The sequence below is a fragment of the Felis catus genome, chromosome A3 (assembly GCF_018350175.1).
Source record: "Felis catus isolate Fca126 chromosome A3, F.catus_Fca126_mat1.0, whole genome shotgun sequence".
Lineage (NCBI taxonomy): Eukaryota > Metazoa > Chordata > Mammalia > Carnivora > Felidae > Felis > Felis catus.
In genome coordinates, this window is record NC_058370.1 from 95,962,955 (window position 1) to 95,984,244 (window position 21,290).

General features: G+C 36.0%; 1 protein-coding gene across 6 annotated transcripts in view; it reads left to right on the forward strand.

Annotated features, from left to right (window-relative positions):
- Window positions 1-21,290, forward strand: part of CTNNA2 (catenin alpha 2) — a 1,116,872-nt gene that overhangs the window by 1,066,005 nt on the left and 29,577 nt on the right. For 4 of the 6 annotated variants that reach the window (XM_023251808.2, XM_023251809.2, XM_023251812.2 and 1 more), the window contains 3 exons: window positions 4,097-4,202; window positions 8,499-8,633; window positions 19,490-19,633. In XM_023251808.2, coding sequence (XP_023107576.1) covers window positions 4,097-4,202; window positions 8,499-8,633; window positions 19,490-19,633 — 385 coding nt within the window. The remainder of the gene's footprint in view (window positions 1-4,096; window positions 4,203-8,498; window positions 8,634-19,489; window positions 19,634-21,290) is intronic. The other 2 variants (XM_023251810.2, XM_023251811.2) reach the window with 1 other exon arrangement.

A 21,290-nucleotide genomic window follows, 5' to 3' on the forward strand; every position in this document is an offset into this window, starting at 1 on the left:
CCTGTGCTGTCCGGAGAAACTTGTGTTGGTGGGCGGGGCTACAGCCAGACTCATGTCTGCCCCCAGATCACCACTGGGGCCACAGTCAGACTGGTGTGTACCTTATCTTCCCCTCTCCCAGGGGCAGGACTCACTGTGGAGTGGTGTAGCCCCTGTCTGGGCTGCTTGCACACTGCCAGGCTTGTGGTGCTGCTTCAATGGGATCTGGCCAAGGGCATATTAGCTGGGGTGGATCCTCAAGGTGCACAGGGGTGGGAGGGGTAGGCTTAGCTAGTTTTGCCATCACTGGTCCCCTGGGGGAGGGGCCCTGCAGCACCGGGAGGGAGGCAGGCCCGTGGGACAGATGGATCCACAGAAGCATAGCATTGGGCATTTGCACGTCGCAAGCAAGTTTGGTGAGGGGAACTGGTTCCCTTTGGAATTTTGGCTGGGGGATGGGAGAGGGAGATGGCGCTTGCCAGCGCCTTTGTTCCCCGCTGAGCTGAGCTCTGTCCTTTCGGGGCTCAAAAACTCTCCCTCCCAGTGTCCTCTCGCCCTCCCTGCTCCCCGAGAGCAGAGCTGTTGACTTTTAACATTCCAGATGTTAAGTCCCGCTGGCTGTCAGAACTCACTCAGTCTGGTCCCTTCGCTTCTGCAAGTCAGACTCAGGGGCTCTGCCTTGCCAGGTGGGCTGCCTCTCCACTGCCCCAACTCCCTCCCGCCGGTCCGTGTAGCGCGCACCACCTCTCCACCATTCCTACCATCTTCTGTAGGCTTCTTGTCTACACTTGGCTCCAGAGAGTCTGTTCTGCTAGTCTTCCATTGGTTTTCTGGATTATTCAAGCAGATGTGGGTGGAATCTAAGCAATCAGCAGGACGAGGTGAGTCCAGCGTCCTCCTATGCTGCCATCTTCCTTGAACTCTGCTGCTTTCTTGCTGCCTCTGGAGGTGGTGGATAAGCGGTTCCTGGATTTTGGATCATAGCTCCAAATCTTTGGCATTATGCGTTTTCAGACTTTATATGAGCTTCTCCCTACCTGCCCCTACCTCCAGCCTCCTCCCCCTCCTCCCCCCTCCAGAAACTAGCCGGAGTGGGACTGGGTCTGGGGTGGAAAGGGTCTGACTTAGGAAACAGTACTAAATCCAAAATAAGGCTGGGCACACCTTCAAAACCAGACTGGGTCCAGGGTCAGACCGGGTCAATCTTAGAAACACGATTGGGACCAGGAGGAACTAGGTCCAGAATGAAATTGTTTTTGAAGACTTTCTTCCTGTATTCTGGAAGAGTTTAAATAACATTGAGATTATCCTCTTTTTAAAGGGTTAGTGATTTCCTCTGAGACACCATCTGGATTGACTGATTTTTTGACTAACTTTGTCTTTAACAGTCTTGTTTATTTCTGTAAACAGGAAATCAGACTCTGTAGTTTTTTCAAAATCTCCTTTCTTGTCAGCATTGGTAACTTATATTTTCCTAGAAAGTTATGTCCTCCAGGTTCTCAAATATATTTACATGTGTTGAGAAATTTAGTTTTATGATACTCTTAATTTTGTTTTCTAAGGTCATTTCACTGTTACCTTTTTTTACTTTTAAATGTTATCTCCTTTATTTTGTTTTTATAGCAATCTAAGTATATATTTTTACATCTGGTTTTCCTTTTTTTGGGGGGTGAACCCTGTTTTAGAATTATTTTCCATGTTTCATTATTTTCTCAATAATTAATCTCTTCTTGTAATTTTATTAGTTTTTTTTTTCCTGCTGCTTCTTTGTAAATGCTTGAGTCAGATAATTCTTGTTTTCATTATTTCTTGTAAATTCATGTCTGTAGTGAAGGTTATTTGTTTTCCTTGAGATCACTACTTTAGCATTCTTATAAGAATTAAATATATATATAGCAAAAAGAGTACTAAATTGTGATTCAGGACACAGAGGTCCCAACCCTAATTCTCTTTTTATACATCACCGTCTCTGCCAGTATCATCCTGGGCATGTCACTGAGACTTCCTGCTTAGGTTTCAGTTTCCTCAACTAGAAAATAAAGAAATATTTGATGATCTCAAAAGTTCTATTTTGCTGCCTAGTTTACTGAAATACATTCGTATCACCAGCTTGGGACTCTAAGAATTTGAACTGAGTCTACAAAATGGGCTCTAGACTCAAATGTTTTAAGTAACGATATACTAGTTAGTCTCTGAACTGTAGTTTCCTGTGTAGTCACAAAAGACAAGCTTCTAATTGTTCTTTGGCTATAAGACGGGAGTCTAAGCTTCAGGCAAATGTAGATCTCTATAAGTATTCCTTACTAACTTAGCATATTTTGTCATAATTAATCAACTGTTGAAAGTTATGTAAAGTTCATGGGACAGTGTTTTTCCAAATCCTTTGAAATTCTTGAAACAAACAAATACCTGATTGTTGGTGAGGAAAAAGTTAAGCAGCATGCAGCTCTTTTTATGGGTTAAGATTGAAGGCAAAAAGTAACAACAGATATTGTGTCAGAGTAAAACTGTAAACAAGAAGAGATTCTAAGGTCTGGAGGTTATAAAACAAATGTGTAATAATGACGACATTATTAAACATTGACAGATTCTGCATCTAAACTTTCTTTAAAAAATATAAAGCAAAAACAAGGAAAAGTTTATTTACAGATAATAACAAATTAATGTTAGAAAATGGGAGCCAGATTTTCACAAAATCTTATCTATGCTACATAAAATTCACATATGAAGTCTCTTGTCATAGTTAAAAACCTAAGTAGTAACTGGAAAAAAAAAACACTGTACTTTGTGGACAAATTAAAGCTACCATAGCAAAATAAAATATCTTAAGTTTTGAATTTGCCATCCTGTGTGTTTAAGCATTGACATGAATACAATGCATTTTTTTTTAGCTATGAATGTAAAAAATACCAAAAGGGAAATTAGGAGGGAAAATGAACAAAATATCCTTCATTTACATATATTTTCTGAAGCCATTTTAAGTCTTCTATTTAGAAAATGTTATTATATAACAATGGCAGTCATTGCCACTGTATATATCCCTATGTGTTCTAAATAAGTTGTTTCTGAGTAGTTTTTCTCCACATCTCACCACATTTCTAACTATAGGAATGTAATTTTGTAGTCTTAAAAATTGCATTGATTTTTAGATGCACATAAGGAGAGCAGAATAAGTAACAATGCTAAAAAAAAAAAAAAGAATAAACGTATTGTTTTATTTACCTCTCAAGAAAAGAGAAAGAAAAGTCACATGCCCCATTTTGTTTAAAGATTTATAGTGCAGCATAGTTTCCTTTTCTTTTATAATAAATATTTAAAATACATGTAATATTAAACAGTTCACCAAATTGAAAATGTTATGTGAAAATATGGGACGATGGTTTGGAAGTATAAAGACATCTACTGTCACACAGTGTTTTGTGTTTTTTGTTCATAAATCAGTACTGGAAGCATACAAGCCAATGGGAGTGCGGGCTCAACAGATTTCTGAAATGCCGGCCGATCAGTTCCTAGTTATATATGAGAGACCATTGCTTTACAGAGTGTCAAAGTAGACTTAAAAATATAATTAATACAATATAGTGCTGGATATGGTATGAAAGACAATGCATGTGTATTCACTTTGGCTAGACTCTGATTTAAATGCAGAATTTACATTTTGTCCTTTATAAAGCTTAGTTGAGTTAATAGTATTTCTTCCATTTTCCTCTCCTCTAAAGTGGGAATAATGATGCTTGCTTGCTAGCGTTGTAATGAATCCAAGTGAGGTGGTATATATAATAGCATAGGCACATGGTAAGCTTTTAAATATTAAATTCCTATCACCTTCAAAGTGGTCATCTTTTTTAATGAACCACTGTTTAAAAACAAAGAAATTAATATAAAGAATAAACTATGAGCATGCACATCAAAATAAGGAAAAATATTCCCTAAAGGTGAATGGAAGTAAAGTAGACTATTAACATGGAAACTGAAGTGAATCCAGAAAACATTTGAAATCCTTCTGATCTGGACAGAGCAAAATCAAATACAACAACAGAGTCCTGGACAAACAATACAGTAGGTTTGTTTATTTGTTAAAAGTAAATTTCTAATTATGTTGTATATGTTGTTTCAGAGGCAAAGGCCCATTGAAAAATACATCTGATGTTATTAATGCTGCCAAGAAAATTGCCGAAGCAGGTTCTCGAATGGACAAGTTAGCCCGCGCTGTGGCTGATCAGGTAATACAGGAGGGAAGAGTAAGCACATGCTGTGTGGTACCATTAATTAGCACTTGGGTTCTATAATGGTTTTTATGTACTCTATAAAATGCTTCTGAAGGATGAATTGTAATCACTTACGTTTTACAAACTGGACTCGAACTTTGCTGAGACTGAGTTCATGGCAAAGTGGGTTCAGTCCAGGAGCGACTCATCAGGCCTATGACCAAAACTCCTTCAGAACGAAGAGTACCCACTACTTAAGAGACATAACCCCCAAAGAAAGGATTATGCTGGCTACCCTCATTCAGCAAGTCAGCTACACTGCATAAAGAGGAAGAGAAAGAACTTTTAACTCTTGTTATTTAATATTGATCTTACTATAATGATACTCTTGATAATTCTTAATAATGCTCTGGCATAAATGGAATTAATCCACATAATCAGGAACCTCTAGATTTCAGCTTTATTTTCATCTGGATTTAAAGGCATTACAGAGAAAGGAAATTCTGAGAGTATCTTTTGTGCCTTCCGACTGAAGTTAGATACATGAAAGTAGTTCTGAATCTCACCTGAGTATTTGTGTTTATCTCCACACTTTGCATGTCATGTGGCTTAAATTGGAACTCTAAAATCCTGTTCTAAATATATCTAGTTGCAATAATGTTCCATTCCTTATAAGGGCACTTTAAACAGTAGACTTGTACAGGTAACTAATTCTTACCCTTTTGAATAACAGTGGTTTATAGTTTGAGCTATTTTAAAAGGAAAAATGTCTTAAAATATAAAATAAGATTCTGAAATAGAAAATATTACATAAGCTGTTACTTACATGGACACAACATTATAAGCATGAAATCGCTTACTAGACTCCAATATAGTGATGCTGTCTGGAGACACTGACATAGGATTGTTCCTCCTTCTTAATGGCCCTAGTCTCCTATAATTTTTGAGTTGCTTATTATAATTTTCTTCCTTCATTCCTTAATGTTTGGCTCTTCCCCTAAATACTTGCCGTCTTCAACATCCCAGATTCTAGAATCCCTCAGAAGTCAATACCAAATCCACTCGTCTTGTAAATACTGAAAACACATGATTAAATCATTAAGATTACATTTAAAATATGCCAGCAGATTGTCTCATTTTATTTTTTTTACATATATGATGGCTAATCCAAGGGAATGTTTTGTGCTTGCTTTGAAATTTTTGAGAGGGGCTCCTAGGTGGCTCAGTCAGGTAAGCATCAGACTCTTGGTTTCGGCTCAGGTCATGATTTCATGGTTCATGAGATCGAGCCTCTCATTGAGCTCTAGGCTGATGGCGCCTAGAGCTTCTTTGAATTCTCTCTCTTCTCTCTCTCTGCCCCTCTACCCACTTGCTCACTTGATCTCTCTCCCTCTCAAAATAAACAAACATTAAAAACATTTTAATTTTGGAGAAACACTTAATCGTAAAGATAATTCATTAAATATTACCACCATTTGACTATCCCCTGAAATTTGTATGGGTTGAAGACCAAACCACCACTAAGTTGCTAATTTCAGGGACATATCAACTGCCAGGCTTCCTGCAGTTTGCAGGATAAATTGAACTGATCTATACAGAGTTCTGTATGTATCCCAGAAAGTTTATGGAAAAGAGAGGAGAGATAATGAATGTTCTTGGAAATATGCACGCATGTATGCAAACAAACAAAAATGCACCAGCCAGGAAAGAATGCCACATTTTTTCTCTGAAAATGTTCAGGGCACTTGGGATGAGTGGAGTGAGAAGAGATTGGTAGAGGTTCTAAAAAGAGTTTTGTGAGGAAGGACTTCTTTCCTGAAGTGAAAGTAGATGGAGTTTGGATGGCTTCTCCATTAAACTCTGAATCTAAATTGCTTTAAACTATTTTTTAGTACGTTTAGGTTCCTTGAGTTCTTGTTTTTTGCTTTCGCATTTTAGGACCTTTATTTCCAGCAATTATGCAACTTGAATCATAGTCCCAGGCAGCGGGACTATGGAAATAGAATTAACTATGGACTTGATATATGGAAAGCACATCACACATGCACACACACAAATCCCAAGATTCTAGATGTATTTTGCAATTAAATAACAAAGTATTTAGCAGCGCCTGGGTGGCTCAGTTGGTTAAGGGTCTGAGTCTTGATTTCAACTCAGGTCATGATCACGGTTGGTGAGATTGAGCACCACTGTGGGCTCTACACCGACAGCATGAAGCCTGCTTTGGATTCTCTTTCTCTCCCTCTCTCTCTGCCCCTCCCTGGCTTATTCTCTCTCTCTCAAAATAAATAAACATTTAAAAAATAAAAACAAAAATTAAACAAGAAATTAAATGACAAAATATGCAAATGCTATTCTATGATGACTTAAAATAAACACAAGAGTTGGTTAAATATAACCCTCTCTTGGTGGCATGTGCACTGTCATCAGCTATGAAGCAACTTGCAGTTTTTGATAATGCTTTGTCTGAATAGGACATATCTTTCTCAAACTCACCTATTTTCATGATATATGAATTATATTTCTTGGTCCATCATGCTTTTATGTGTGTTTTAAATAATGGAATAGGATGAACATTACCAAAAAGTGGATGTGTTGCCTTTATTTTGCCTGAAAATATTTTTATGAAGATTTGAGATACACAAGCAATATAAACTTTTTACGGACTGTTGCATTTTTAATTACTGTTCCATTGAGATAGAACTTCGAGTTTAATTTGTTGCAAGGTATTTGTATCGAAAGCCTTGTCAGCCCTCAAGGGAGATATCATTTTAAAGTTAATTCCTTTCAGTATATGGGTCTCTGGAGTAGGATAAATATTACAGTATTAAGTACTTGTAGAAAGCTAAAACAGTCTCTGTGGGATTCTTTCTTGATAAATGCAGTTAGTAAAAGAAAGTACCACAATGGTGTTATATATAAAAGAGACCCCTTTGTCATTTGTTAAAGATATGGTTATGTCAAAACCACAGGATTCACAGTATTAATGAAAGGTTTGCATTTTTTTTTTTTTTTTAAGAATTGCCTTTCTTAAGCTTGAAGAAAACCTAGCTGGAGTCTTTTTCTCATAACTTTTTTTTTTTTTTTTGAGATAGAGAAACAGTGAGCGGGTGAGGAGCAGAGGGAAAGGGAGAATTTTAAGCAGGCTCCATGCCCAGTGAGGAGCCCAACTTGGGGGTCGATCTCACAGTCATGAGATCACGAACCAGGCTATAATCAAGAGCCAGAAACTTAACTGACCAAGCCACCCAGGCACCCCTCTCATTCACTTATTCTAAATAAGTCACTTCAGATTTAGCTATAGTTCTTATTTCTATATAGATCTTATTTCTATACTTATTTCTTACAGTGTTTGATCAAAAATTTGGTGAGTATACATCCTTTACAAGTGCTAATTTGAGCCAGAACAATGGAATGGCCTACAGAATCTTGAACTGAACTTTTGATAGTAATAGAAATATATTCCAATTATTGAATAACCATTGGTATTGAAGCCTTAAATGCTTTAGAGAGTCATGTAAATATCTGTGGAAGTGTTCAGCTAAGCTCACTGTGTATTTGATGGATATCTACCCACTAAGTCTCAGAGAGAATCCAGCATTCCTGGTTCTAGTTGACTCTGGTATAACCTTTGAAGAGCTCTGTTTTTACTCTTATGTGTTTGTTTCAGTTGGCTTCAAACTCTACTTAAATCTCTTTCTCTAACAGTGGTTATGATCCTTCTCAGAATGTCTTATTTAAAGTTTATAATGTTGCTAAATTTTTGATAAATACAAAAATCCCAAAAGTGTAATAGACTTCCTTTAGTGAATGATACTTTTCTGAGAAAGCCAAAGGAAACAAATGGTTTTTTCACCCAACCAAATGAATTGAAATTCTATCTTATGCTGTGTCAGAGAGATTTCTATGCAGAGCGATTTCTTTCTAGCCTCTGTTGCTTTGGTTGTCCATATTAAAATAACTACACATAGTGAATGTTGAGTGGGCCACTAAGAAAAAAACCTGTAGAATATTTGGTTTTCTTAACAGTTTAGAAGACAACTGGTAAAATTACTCATAAACATGTACAGAAGTTCCAGTAAGACTTTCTGAAAGATCTTCAATATTCTGTTTAGAGAATTGTATCAAAGTACAGCTGACCATTGTAAACTACTGACTGTGGCTTTCATAAAATGTGCTATCAAGAAGTTAAATGGATGTGATTAATATTTATGACACTAAAACCTTTTCTTCTCACAGCTTTTATATAGCAAGTGTTAGAAACTAAAGAGTACTTACTAATTGAGATCACTTTTTTTTAATGTTTTATAGTGTCCTGATTCAGCATGTAAGCAGGATTTATTAGCCTACCTTCAACGAATTGCTTTGTATTGCCATCAGCTTAATATCTGCAGCAAGGTGAAGGCAGAAGTTCAGAATCTAGGAGGAGAGCTCATTGTGTCAGGGGTAAGCTGGGAGTTGGGCTTCACAATTAAAGTTCCCACTGTTGTGCTTCCAAGGCAAGCATTCTTGGCAACAGTACTGCTAAAAACACCAAACTACAGTGATTCATAGGGAGTTTTTTTTTTTTAAATAAATGTTATCACCATTATTCCAGACCTTACAATAACTCACAAAGAGCAATTTGATTTTCCAATTACCCCATGTTTATACTAGCCTTGTAAAATCTCCATTCTTCACAAGAAAACTAATTTTGTAGTCTGGAAACTCATTGCCAAGCTTTGACTATTATAATTATTTGGAGCTTTTGTACATTTACTCATTGTGAGTCTACTTCCCTTTGTTAGTCCTAGTAATTTTCACTCTCTGTTCAGGAGCCAGCCTCTCTATGTGTGGATTGTGTTCACATGTTAGAGATGATGAAAACAATAGGAATTCATTCATCAGGTTCCAATGCATACTAGGTTATCAGTAACCCTTGAAAGCCAGAAAATATTCAAATTTAATACAGGTTGATGTGCTGTTGCCAAAAACTAACATAGTTGTCAAACACTAACAATTATGTCTTCTTTGCTTAATCACTCCGGTGTTTCCCTTAGTATCTGGTCCATTTTCATCAAATATAGAGAAATAAGTTTGATTAATAGAAGAATTATGATTTCTTGGCAAGATTTCCAAATGTATGTGTTGAGGTTCTTCACCTTGGCTTCTCCTCCCTCTGTCCCCTTCTTTGAACACGAGGTGCCATCTATTGTAAACTATATGCAAATTCCAAAGTGTGGCTCTGCCACCTTTAGTTCTTTTCCCAGTCAACGATGATGCTGCCATTTTAAGTGTGACATTACTGGGAACATCACATTATCAACGTGGTGAATGCCTTTTGAAAATCAGACGAGTCATTAAGCTCAATTCTCAATTTTCAGAAATTCAACAGACCATTTGATAAAAATATATGGAAAAATCATTCTTCAACGGTTTCAGGTTCTGTATTATTTGGGTGGCAGAAAACAGCTGGGAAAAGAGCTGATCTGGCTTGCATGGAGATGCCATCTGGAAAGCCTGTTCCATGCAGTTTCACCTAGAGTCCGATAAATTGGCTATTTTGTGCCTCTTCCCAAAGCATAGTCACCTCTTTGCATTTCCAAAATGATCCTGCTTCAACATTCTTCAACAACCAAGAGCAATCTGTCTTGCAATGTGTCCTTTCTGCCGAGTTGGTAATTACCGAGTTTCTCTCTGCCAAGAAGTGATCAAAACATTGCATATCCCTTGCTTCTTTTCTTATCTTCAGACTCGATGGTATAGTTTCCCATACCATTCGGCTTTCATGTCCATCTGTATATAGCACCTGTGGAACTGAGTGCTTTTTGTTTAGCTTGCCTTGTGTGCTTTCATTTGTCACTTTCCAAATCTTATTATTTACATGGATGCACAAAGCATCTTTGTGGATCTCAGAGTCCACAACCTCATTTAGGTGATATTTTACTGGCAGAGCTGTTCTCCATTATCCTCTCAGTACCCATTGTTCATCACTGCTTCCCGAGCATCATTTCCATTGTCTTTTCCTCATTTAGATGTAGTCCAAACCATCACTGGCTTTTATCACTTGCACTGTTGGCATTTGTAGAGGTGTTTGAGATTGAGAACACCATCAAGAAGCCTGTTTCCTTCTTTGAGTCTTATTGGCAAAGTTCATAAATCCTTGCATGGGAGAAGGCTTCTTTTTGAGGAATGTTATATAACTTTATAATAGTTTTGAGTCAAATGCATTATAAAGGTTTGCTATATATTGCTCAGTTATGGACCTGCTCTTGGCCTCCTCATTTTTTCAAAGCTTGATTGCTATTTGGTGCCATACCTGCATCTGTAGTCTGCTGTCTTTGCCACTTCTGCGTCCATCTTATTCTTCATCCTCCTTCACTGATGGTTAATGGAGAAAAAATACCAATGTGTTTCTTTTGCAAAATAGCCACAAATGACTGCCTTCAAAGTTCTGAAAGAGTCAAGAATGTAAGACCCCATACACACAAACTTTCAATGATTTTGCCAAGAAAATGTGTCCATGCCTAGGGTCCCATTTATTTCGTTGTCTGGCATGACAAAGTTGCTACATTTTTAGGGATAAACTACTATAGTATTATATATGAGAGAGAGAGAGAGAGAGAGAGAGAGAGAGAGAGAGAGAGAGAGAGAGAGAGAGAAATGCTTAAATAATGGGATTCAAGGCTGTAGCTTCTTTTCTGAAATAGAGGAAAGCTCCCAGGAAGGTATATTTGTTAGTAGTCAAAATTTCCCCTAAAATAAGAGATTTGGATAGCTTATTTCCATTTTTCCAAGAGAAATGACTTAAATCTCAAAGCTGAGAGCTGTGTTTTTAGAGCCGTGAGCTAGCATGATGAACAGAATGCACATGTGCACAGTTATGTATCATGTCAGCATGTGTATGTTTTATGTGATTCTGTGTGTACTAACTGGGAAAGGCTTCTTCTGTTGTATCTGCCTTTGGCTTGAGAGGTGGGGCAGGAAAACTCAACAGGTCATAGGCTGGGGACAATGGATGCAAAAGTTCTTCTTGTGGCACGATGGGGAGTTGGAGAAATAACACAATCCTGGATATATGCTTACATGTGCTCAATCATACAATTGCTGTCTAAGAAGCACTACTAATTTTATGTCTGGAGATATGTTTTTAAAAGTTATTGGCTTAAATCCTTCTCAACAGGCAAAAGGTGCCATTTCTACTAAATCTCAAAGTAGAAGATGCATTTGTGAGCCAATTCAGCTTACGCCATTGGTTGCTAAGGAGGTCAATGGGGAAGAGAAAATCTAAACAAACAAACAAACAAAAAAAACAAAAACAAAAAACAACAAAAAAAAAACCCCAAAAACTAACAGTGACAGAAATGTTAAAGTGAAAGTAGAAGAAACTGAAGTCCAGAATATTAAACATCCATTAGTTTATAAATTGGCTTTATTGGCTTAGTGTTTGTTTATTTAATCTCTTAGGTCAGTTTACATGCTTTTTGGAAAAAGGAATGTTGAAAGAAGAGGAAGAAATGAGAGTAGGATAGGAGAGAAGAGGCATGAAAGAAGAAAAAAAAAAAAGAAATTTAACCATAGCGTATCGTAAATTATTTTAGTGAAGGTAATATCCCTTAAATGTGATAGCATTATATTCATCATGGCAGAAAAGTTGAGCAAATTTTTTTCCAAGTATGTAAATATATTTTGCATACAAGTAAATTCCAAAGCTGTGATGCGGATATTACTTGTATATTTGATGGTTGTGTTTTTAATTAATTTTTATTTACTAGGTTTCAGAGGATTTAATGGATTCTTTTAAATGTAAAAATGAAGATGTACACATGGATCTGAAGACATAAAAATCATTCTAAATAACCTTTGATTATTTTTACCCTAACATTTGTACTTCGTGGATTTTTCTGAATGAGATTGGAAACAGTAAGGTGGAATTTAAGAATGTAGAATGCTGAACATCAAACATTCTGATAAATCTGAGAAATTGCGCCTTACTATTATTATTATTATTATTATTATTATTATTGTTTGAAGTTCAACTACATCAAGAGTCTCATTGTAACAATGAAGCCAGAACAAAAGAGCAATAACCCTACCCCGGACAGGAATTCACTGTTTAGGTCAGAGATGGAAGGACACAAATTGTAACTTATAGTTGACCCCACATAAAATGCTACAAATTTTGAAAGATTTTATTGCATTTAAATGTCTTTTTTTTCATATTAACAAAATATAGGAGCAGAGTTTCAAGGTGGGGATATTAGTTTCCTCAGACTGACTGAATGGAGCCCTGCCCTATTCCTGAGGAATGGAGTAACCTGCCTTAATGTGCACTTTTGTTCTTTGCCACTTAAATCTCTCCTTTCCAAATTTAAATCTCTCTCAATTGGGTTGTGGAGAGAAGCTTGACAAGGTGAGAAAATATAATTTGTGATGCTGGTAGGATTTGAATTGTTAAAGAAAAATATTAGAGAATAAGGGGTCAATTACAGTCCTTATTGCCTGTTTCACGTCATTAAAAAAATTGGACTCAAAATCAACATGAATGTTCATGGTAATAAATGAAAACCATTAATACACTACTAGAAACTGATAATGGCCAAATCAATCCTACCTGACTATGGCATATAACCAAAGATACATATGTGCATGTGCACAAACATGCACATACAACAAATACACATGATTTGATATTTACTCTATTATCCTCAAATAAGCAGTAATCAGGAACTGAACAAGTGGTTGACAACTGTGACACATCTGATCCAAGAAAATTTAGGGAAAAGAAAATGTGGGAATTATTTGTACAGTGCTATATGTATTATATCTTTTAAAATATATATTTTATACACTTATATTACATATATTTAAAATATATTTTTAAAATGTGATTTGTTGAGATGAGAATTGCATTTTTTTTGAAAAGTTCTATATTTCCTCTATAAAAATAGTGTTAGTATTTTGTAATGATACGAAGCAGTCACTGGAATTAGCATTGTACCTACTTATGTAACCTTGTACTTTAAGCATCACTTTTTTGGAGAAAGAGTTTTTTATATATATATTCTATTCTGTTTATTGTCAATTCTTGATCTCCACTGATCAGAGTGTAGTAGTAATGGAAACAAATCTAAATTGCTATTTCAATTTGGATTTGAAATACATTTCTCTGCTTCACTTGAACAAAAGGGTATGTGTTCAGGAAATTAACTGCAGTTACAAAGAATTTTCTCCAGATTTTTCAGAGGGTAGGCCATTAAGTATTTGGGCTTAACAGACTTTCCTGAACTATGCAACAGCAGGAGAGGCCAGATCTAGAGACAGTAAGATTAAAACAAACTTTAGATTATAAATCTGGATGGAAAGATGGTGGAAATATTCTGTAACACTAAGAAAATTAAACAAGTACTTATCATTGGCAGAATGGCCATAGTTCTTTGCATATACTTTACTACTAAGATGGGTTGCTGAAGAATTCAATCTTTCTCTGAAAAACCTAACCTTCTCAATCTGTTATGACACCAAAACTATAACCATTTAGGTTTTGATTCCTGCATTAAGTCTTCCTCTGTTACATTTATATCAGTGTACATGGCCACTGATTTTGTACAACCTAAATTATGCAAACCTTCAGAGAAAAATAACCCTTAAGTGATTTTTCAGCGCAGATTCTTTCTCCCAGTGTTATAAAGGTGACATTTGACAAACTCAAGGTATTACATGTGGAAGAAATGGGAAATGGGGAATGTTATAAGTAAAAATCTCCTTGGGTGCCAGGCATCATAACAAGTTTTGAGTCTAGTATACCACACCTGTATAGGTGTCTCCCTGAATTTAAATAGTCTTTGTGCAAAGGAGGATGGTGTATTGCTCTGTTAAAGAAGCTCTTTAGTTACATACTTAGTGACAATGGCCCTAAACCTATCAATTTGATCAATTCTATGCATTGAAAAAAATCCGTTTTTTCACTGATGAAATTAAACTGATTTGTTTTATGCATAGAAACAGACTTTATATTCTAATGCTCTCATTTTAAAGTGAGAAAACAGACTCTCTTGTGGCAAAATTGGAACACGAACCAAACAAATAACTCTTTACCATAGGTGGAAGCATGGGTTGACCTAACTTGGATCTACTCAATGGATTAATTTGAGTGCATCACCTGAACTTGTACTCTGAGGCATTTATACTTTGGTCTGAGGGCATTCATTATTGCTCGTCAGAGGAGAAGTGGCTAGTGGTTTTAAGAAGAATGTCTCTGCCTCAGAAATGTCAGTGCCATTACTTGTCATTCAGTCAGTGAACTTCCATTTCTTCAGGTTTTAAAGCTATTCAAGTTTTGAAAGCCTCTAATCAAAAAGAAGGCAAGTGATCCACACCTTAATCTATTCGCAATTAATGTTTTGGATCTCAGTTCATATTCAGAGCATTATTTGGCAGCCAACGACTAGCAATATTTTGTGAAAACTTGGAAATTAGACATATGGCAGGTACCTGGATGAGGGACACTAATTTTGCATCTTTTGGTATCTGTGAGACACAGGCAAACCTATTTAAGCAGTGCTGGTTTATAACATTTTCCCATGAGACCTATTCTAATTTTGAGATGCTAGTTGTTATCATTGATTTCATTGTTAGATGTTATCAATATATTTTAAATAATGTCTAGTGTCTTAGGAGCTGTCTCCTCATTTTTAACTAGTTGTCGATATGTGAGAACAAATCCAGATAATATCTGTTCCCTTAAGTTGAACCAAGTTATTATGGGAAGCTACAGTGTTGGGTAGAATACCTTTATGTTTGAAATAGTATCTGTAATTTAGTGTATGCTTTCTGGTTTTCCTGTGTACACTTGGATATGTCAGCTCTAGTCAAGAAATACATTATTTTGAATTAGTTACCTAAATCCATTGTGATGTTTTTGTTTTTTTCTTGTTCCTACTTGGATATACCTCAAGAATTCCTGGATACTGAGGCAGTTGGAAGAAAAAGAAGCTAAAATGTGAATAAATTGATACAAGAATATACACATAAACAGAAGATAAATATGAAAATCATACACTAGATATTATCTGGGGATCTTACTGATTTTGCACCATTTTCAATTACCTCAGATGACTCAAACTAAAGCAAATTAAGAGACTCCATAGGAAAACTGAGACAGGATTTTATGTTTGGTATTGGATGTGATGAAATTTTTTGACAACCATATTTTTCTAGAAAAAGGTTAGTGTTTCTGTATGTTGTTCCTAAGTTCTAATGACAAACCAACAATCTGAGCTTCAATGAGTTGTATTTCCTTTTCACATAGTACATTTTCTGATTCATTGAACAACATTTCTATGGTGCTCCAACTAAAAAGGCACAGTGTTAAATATCTGTAGGGTGAGGGTATTCAAAGTCCTTTCTCTCTAATAGCAAATAATTTCCATGAAAAAGGATAAGGTTTTCTGTCCATTGTGCTTTTGTTAGATTGTGTAATCCATTGGGTTTTCTTTTTTCCATTTAGTTTCTCATCTTACTGTTTAGCATTCTCAGCAAGAATAGCAGGGTGTCTGTTGATGGCTATCTCTGTGTATTCACTGTTGTTCTTGGTTTACTATATTCTAGAAGTAAAAGCATGTTTAACTTACTATCTTCTGCATTCTGTCCCTACAGATTTTGTCAAATGCTTTCTCCAGCTTAATTTAAATGATTTATAAAATATAGCTTTTATCACAGCCCTTAGGAGAGAAATATGTGCCATGTTATGGCCCATGTATCTTACAAATAGGAAAGACTTCTGGATGGGCAGTGTGTAGTTTTCTTAGTTTAGATTTCTTTTACTGCTTCGGAACATATTGTCTTACTCTATCTTCAACAGTCATTTTCTTTCTGGGCAATAAATATATTTCAAATATTTCATCCTAATCCAATTTTCTTGAAGGCAAGCTTACTTAATTTGGACTGTAATCTTTTCTTTCATCATCAATACTACATCTTACATTATTGCTTTTCTCTGAATACCTTCATCTGTGCAGATGCCTTGCTGATAATGAACTTGAGTGGAACTCTGACTAGATCTTCTGTCAAATCTGCACAATCTGTATCTTGACCTCTTTCATCCATTTCCTTTTGCAAATCTATTTCTCAACTGAGAGAAGTTCCTGGAGAAGTTCCAGGCAGCATCATCTTCTAAGAACCATATACTCTTTTAAGCCCAAGGCTATGTATGTGAGACACTATCATAAAACAAACTCAGAACAGAATCTCTTCATCTAGGAACTCCTGATTAAAATCCATTGCTATCAAAATTGTTTAGATTCTCTATTGCTGAGATATTTCTCTTTAATAATAACATTTTGGTCAGATTGCATGCCAACTGCCTGATCATGTCTTACACAATGAATTACTTTATAAAGACACCTTTTGATTATTCTTTTGGACTACACAAATTATCCCACCTGACTTTTCTCGATCTTTTGCACTAAGTTAAACAAATACACCTTTTTTCAACAGATGAAACCAATCCTACATCTCTTTGATCAGAAGAAAATTATAACCATGACTTCAGTAATGGAGTTTCTTGACTCAAATCTTACAATCATTTCATATCTTGTCTTAAAAGGCTAACTCATCCATTTATGTGATGTCATAGAAAGTATGCATCAAATCCATAATTGTAGTGACAGTGTTCATAAACAATGTCAAGTGGCTAAATCCTAAGAAGAATTGGAAATTATCTGATCCTGGCATTGCATTCTGTGTCAAAGAAAGTTCGTTTTGGTTTTTCTTAAACTAATCTCATAACTAAAGACATTATTGCAATCAATCATACTAAATCACCTAAAAAAGTCAGCACAGTTCACCACTCTGCATCCTTTTGATGCAGCCTAGTTTTGCATTGGGTTCCTGAAGTCATGCTCCATTTCCAAATAAGCAATAGATAATAAGAAACATCAACAAATTATAAGTCTAACTTGTTTTCTTTCAATAGCTAAAAAGTGTTTAACTCCATTTTTATTCTGATATATTAACATTGGCAGATATATACCTTCTTTGTTGTGTAGTAATATTGTTAAGGTGTTTCTTGGAAGAATGAACAATTGCAATCAGTAATCTTATAATAACGACCTTTAAATTTTGTATGAAAGGTGAGATGACACAAATAAGCTTCTAATACATAATAATCATTTTTGAAACTGAAAAATAAAGATAAATGAATAGCACGTTCCCTATAATGGGAAAATCAGGAGATACCTAATTTCTGAACAAATGGGATCATCATAAAGCATAAAAAAGCAAGGATAAGCCAACTAGTCAATGATCCAATGAGTAAAAATAGGAAGAAAATAAAACTTCATAGGGCCATTAATTGTGAAAACTCACACAATAAAGCTGTTGAATATAGAAGCTGAATTTAGATTTAGAATTACTGAAAATAGAAATACAATAATACAAGAAGGAAAACAAGCAAGATATCACTGCTTTCTCTAATAAGTACAGAAAACATCAAATACTAGAAAAATTCCATTTTTTCATAAATGCCAGATATTTTTTTCTATTGTATTTAATTTTCTGAAGAAATTATTTAAATGCCTCTAACATTTATTTTGAAGTAAAATATGGGAGTAATGTTGCCAAATCCATTATCAGTTTGAATTTAGTAGCATCTATGTTTCAAAATGCTCCCTAATCTACCAGTTTTGCTTAATTAAAAAAATATGTTTATTTATTTTTGAGACAGAGAGAGACAGAGCATGAATGGGGGAGGGTCGGAGAGAGAGGGAGACACAGAATCTGAAGCAGGCTCCAGGCTCTGAGCTGTCAGCACAGAGCCCAACGCGGGGCTCGAACTCACGGACCGTGATATCATGACCTAAGCCGAAGTCGGATGCCCAACCGACTGAGCCACCCAGGTGCCCCTGCTTAATTTTTAAATTGTGATCATTAATACACTTACATATTTCGTGATCTAGGAATGGCAGGATTAAAAATAGAATTATATTGGCTTAAAACATAAGAAAAAAATTTTAATCATGAATATTGGTTATCTACACACAGAAACATGCTTTGGGCTTTACCCATTTATGATGCCATTAACTGTAAACTATAATTTTGAATCTTTTACTAAAATATTTTATGTGGGAATAGTGAGTTTCACTTTTCATATATTGCACGGGGCAAATGAAGATCTGGCTTCCATGTGGATGGTTTCAGAACCTACCTGCTCTTTGAAACTACTCCTTCCTTTTGTCATATTACCCACTCAACAACTTTGAGTAGTTCATAGTTTTTTAACTTCTAAATCTCCATTTAAAATAAAAATACCTTAATGTTCTCCACATTATTCTCCCATAGTGCCTAATTTACCACCACCCCCCCACCCCCCCACCCCCCCGCAATGGACTCAGATGTTAAACAAAGCTATAACTATATGACTATACCTTTAGTGCATGTGACACACATTTGGTCAGTTAACATCACTGGGTAACTTAAATTTGACCTCTGAGAGTGGTAGTGCAGGGACCTTATGGTTATGGAAATCTTCCCATTCGATTTTTCTCCAGTTTTGAAGGTGGGCTTTATTTACCCCCTTTACATATATACATATATACATATATATGTTATATTCACTACACAGAGAAAAACTGGTCAAAATTGTCAGTGATATTTCATGCAGAAGGTAAAATCTTAAGAAGTAGAAATAGGCATTGGTTATTGGCTTATCTTTTAAAATGTGCCTGTCACACAGCCCCTCCTTGGGTACAAAAAGGAAGAGTAAAAAGAATTGCAGTTGTAGCAACAATGAATTCATTAGTTCTTCAGTGATTCCAATGAAAGAGGTAAGTATCCTTTTAGTACCATGTACTGGCTGCACATGCAGAGGCCAAGGGCTTAATGAAGGTCACACAGCAGGGCAATGGAACTTCCAAGAAAGACATCTGAGATTCCCCACATACTGTTCCAAGCTTTAAGAGCTGTAGCCCTTGCTTTCTCTCTTGGTGATCTTCAATGCTTTAAATAGGGGATTCATCCCCTTTGAACCCACAACGATTGTCCCCTACAATGCCTGACAAGGCAGGGTGCTTCTTCATCCTCCTTCTCCAAAATGGTCCATTTATCTGTTCAAGAGAGCCAATGAGGAATTCATATGGCTGGGCTGCTTAATATCACAGATGCCCATCCATATCTCTTTCAGCACCTAATTCCTTCATATGCCTCTTTCTCCCAATGACCCCCTCCCTCTTCCACTTCCCCAATCCCTTCCCAATAGGGTACGTTTTTTTTTTTTCTCTTGCTCTCTCTCTCACTCACTCTTTTCTGTATCTCTCGGAAATCAGACAGGAGTTCAGAGCACTTTCACTACCTTTTATGAGGTAGATTGTGATGTCATAGATGGGGGCAGGGCTAGTCAACTTTCTACCCACCTCCCAACCTGTGCTGAGGGAGCTCCGATCGGGAGTGGAAGCAGTGATTCCTCCATGGTGAGTAACTTTGCTTTCTAATGTAATCTGTTTCATTGTAAACATTAATTTTGAAAGCAGGTGGATGGGGTTTCAAAGAAGTAAAGATACGACCACTCAAGTCTTCTTTACTTACTATTCGGGCAAATGATCTATTTATTTATTCTTTGGGCAAAGGATCTATTTATTTTTTCTTTGTATAAGTCAAGAATTACATAGCACAAATACATTCTTCAAGCATGATCTAAACTTGAAAAGGAAAAATGGTATTTCATTCCTTTATTTCTTAGTCTTTCTTCCCATTGGGAGTGAAAGTCATTGCATATGTGGAATGAACCCATTCTGTAGTCCTTTGGTGAGCTTCTTTAAGGAAGGCTAGTTAAGAGTGTGTATTCTTCTTTGTTTGAAAAGTTACAGGGTCATAAAACATCCTTAATTGATGTTGGCCCAGAGAATCAGTCTGCTCTTCTAAAATTATGGGGTAAAATGGTGAAGAAACTGATACATAAAGAATTAATGAACTTGGTTTTGATGTAAACAAATGAAAACTTTCTAATGGAAAGACTAAAATATTTATGAAAACAAAGGAGTCCCCACTCTTGCAAGATTAAGAGTGAAGCCATTTCAAGGCATCACTACCAAATTTGCTACCTTTTTTTGTTGATGTTGCATGTCATAACACTGATGCTGTTTTGTAAGTTCTCTTCGTAGTTAGGAGCTGTGAAATGTCACTGTTCTTTGTTTCATTTGGGTTTCTATATGCTGATTAATTCTTTTGTATGCCTTAGTATTTAGAAAGAAAAGATAACTGGAGTGAGCATTTTTCCTCCACTTTCCTTATTCTCTCCTGAGTACTTATTAAAACTGTCAAGATACCAGCTTTTATATAAAAGGGCAAAATAAGTTCATGGAGGTGGTTAAATCTTTAAGGGATGCTGAAAAGCATCGGGGTGGGTGTTTTTAAAACAGTTTGGACCATTAGAATGTGAGGCCCTGTTACTTTTCATGGGGTGGGATAAAAGCTTCTTTGTGTAGATCATGGGTATTAGGAAATATATTAAGAGGGTATCATTCATTTTTTTTTTTCAAATTATACATCCCTAGTTAACTATGTGTGGATATTGGTGTTGAAAAATTGGAGGCAGTTTGAAAGGTGGAGTCCTTTCTCAGCATTAGCTTTTCTGTTATGCCAAGACCCTCTCTCCCTCCTGCCCTGCCAAATTATGCATTCCTTACAGCTCAAATGCACTAAGGTTAATACTGTTTTTTCATTACCTGGGGAAGAGTAGCATGGCAACTTCTCAAGTGATTTTCCCACCTACACTTTCTAACTTAAAGAAGTCACTGTAATAGTAGGGATTTCAGGCACAATAAGGAAAAATGGAGCCATAACTAGCAAATAGGAATACTTAGCTGATAATTAACTACAGTCAACTTAATACTGCAATGTGGGTAACAATGCCAAAGTCTTATATGTTGGGTGATCCCTCTCAAGTCTTTGGCCTACCTTCCTTTAAAACTGCTAATCCCCTCAAACCCAGGTAGGAGGAAACCTTCAGTGCCAGAAAAATATAATGTCTAATCATAGCTCAAGTGTTTAATGTCTTTTATCAACCCCTCATACAGCTGCCAGGTAAGAAATGCTCATATTTTACAAACCCTTGGAATATAATCATCT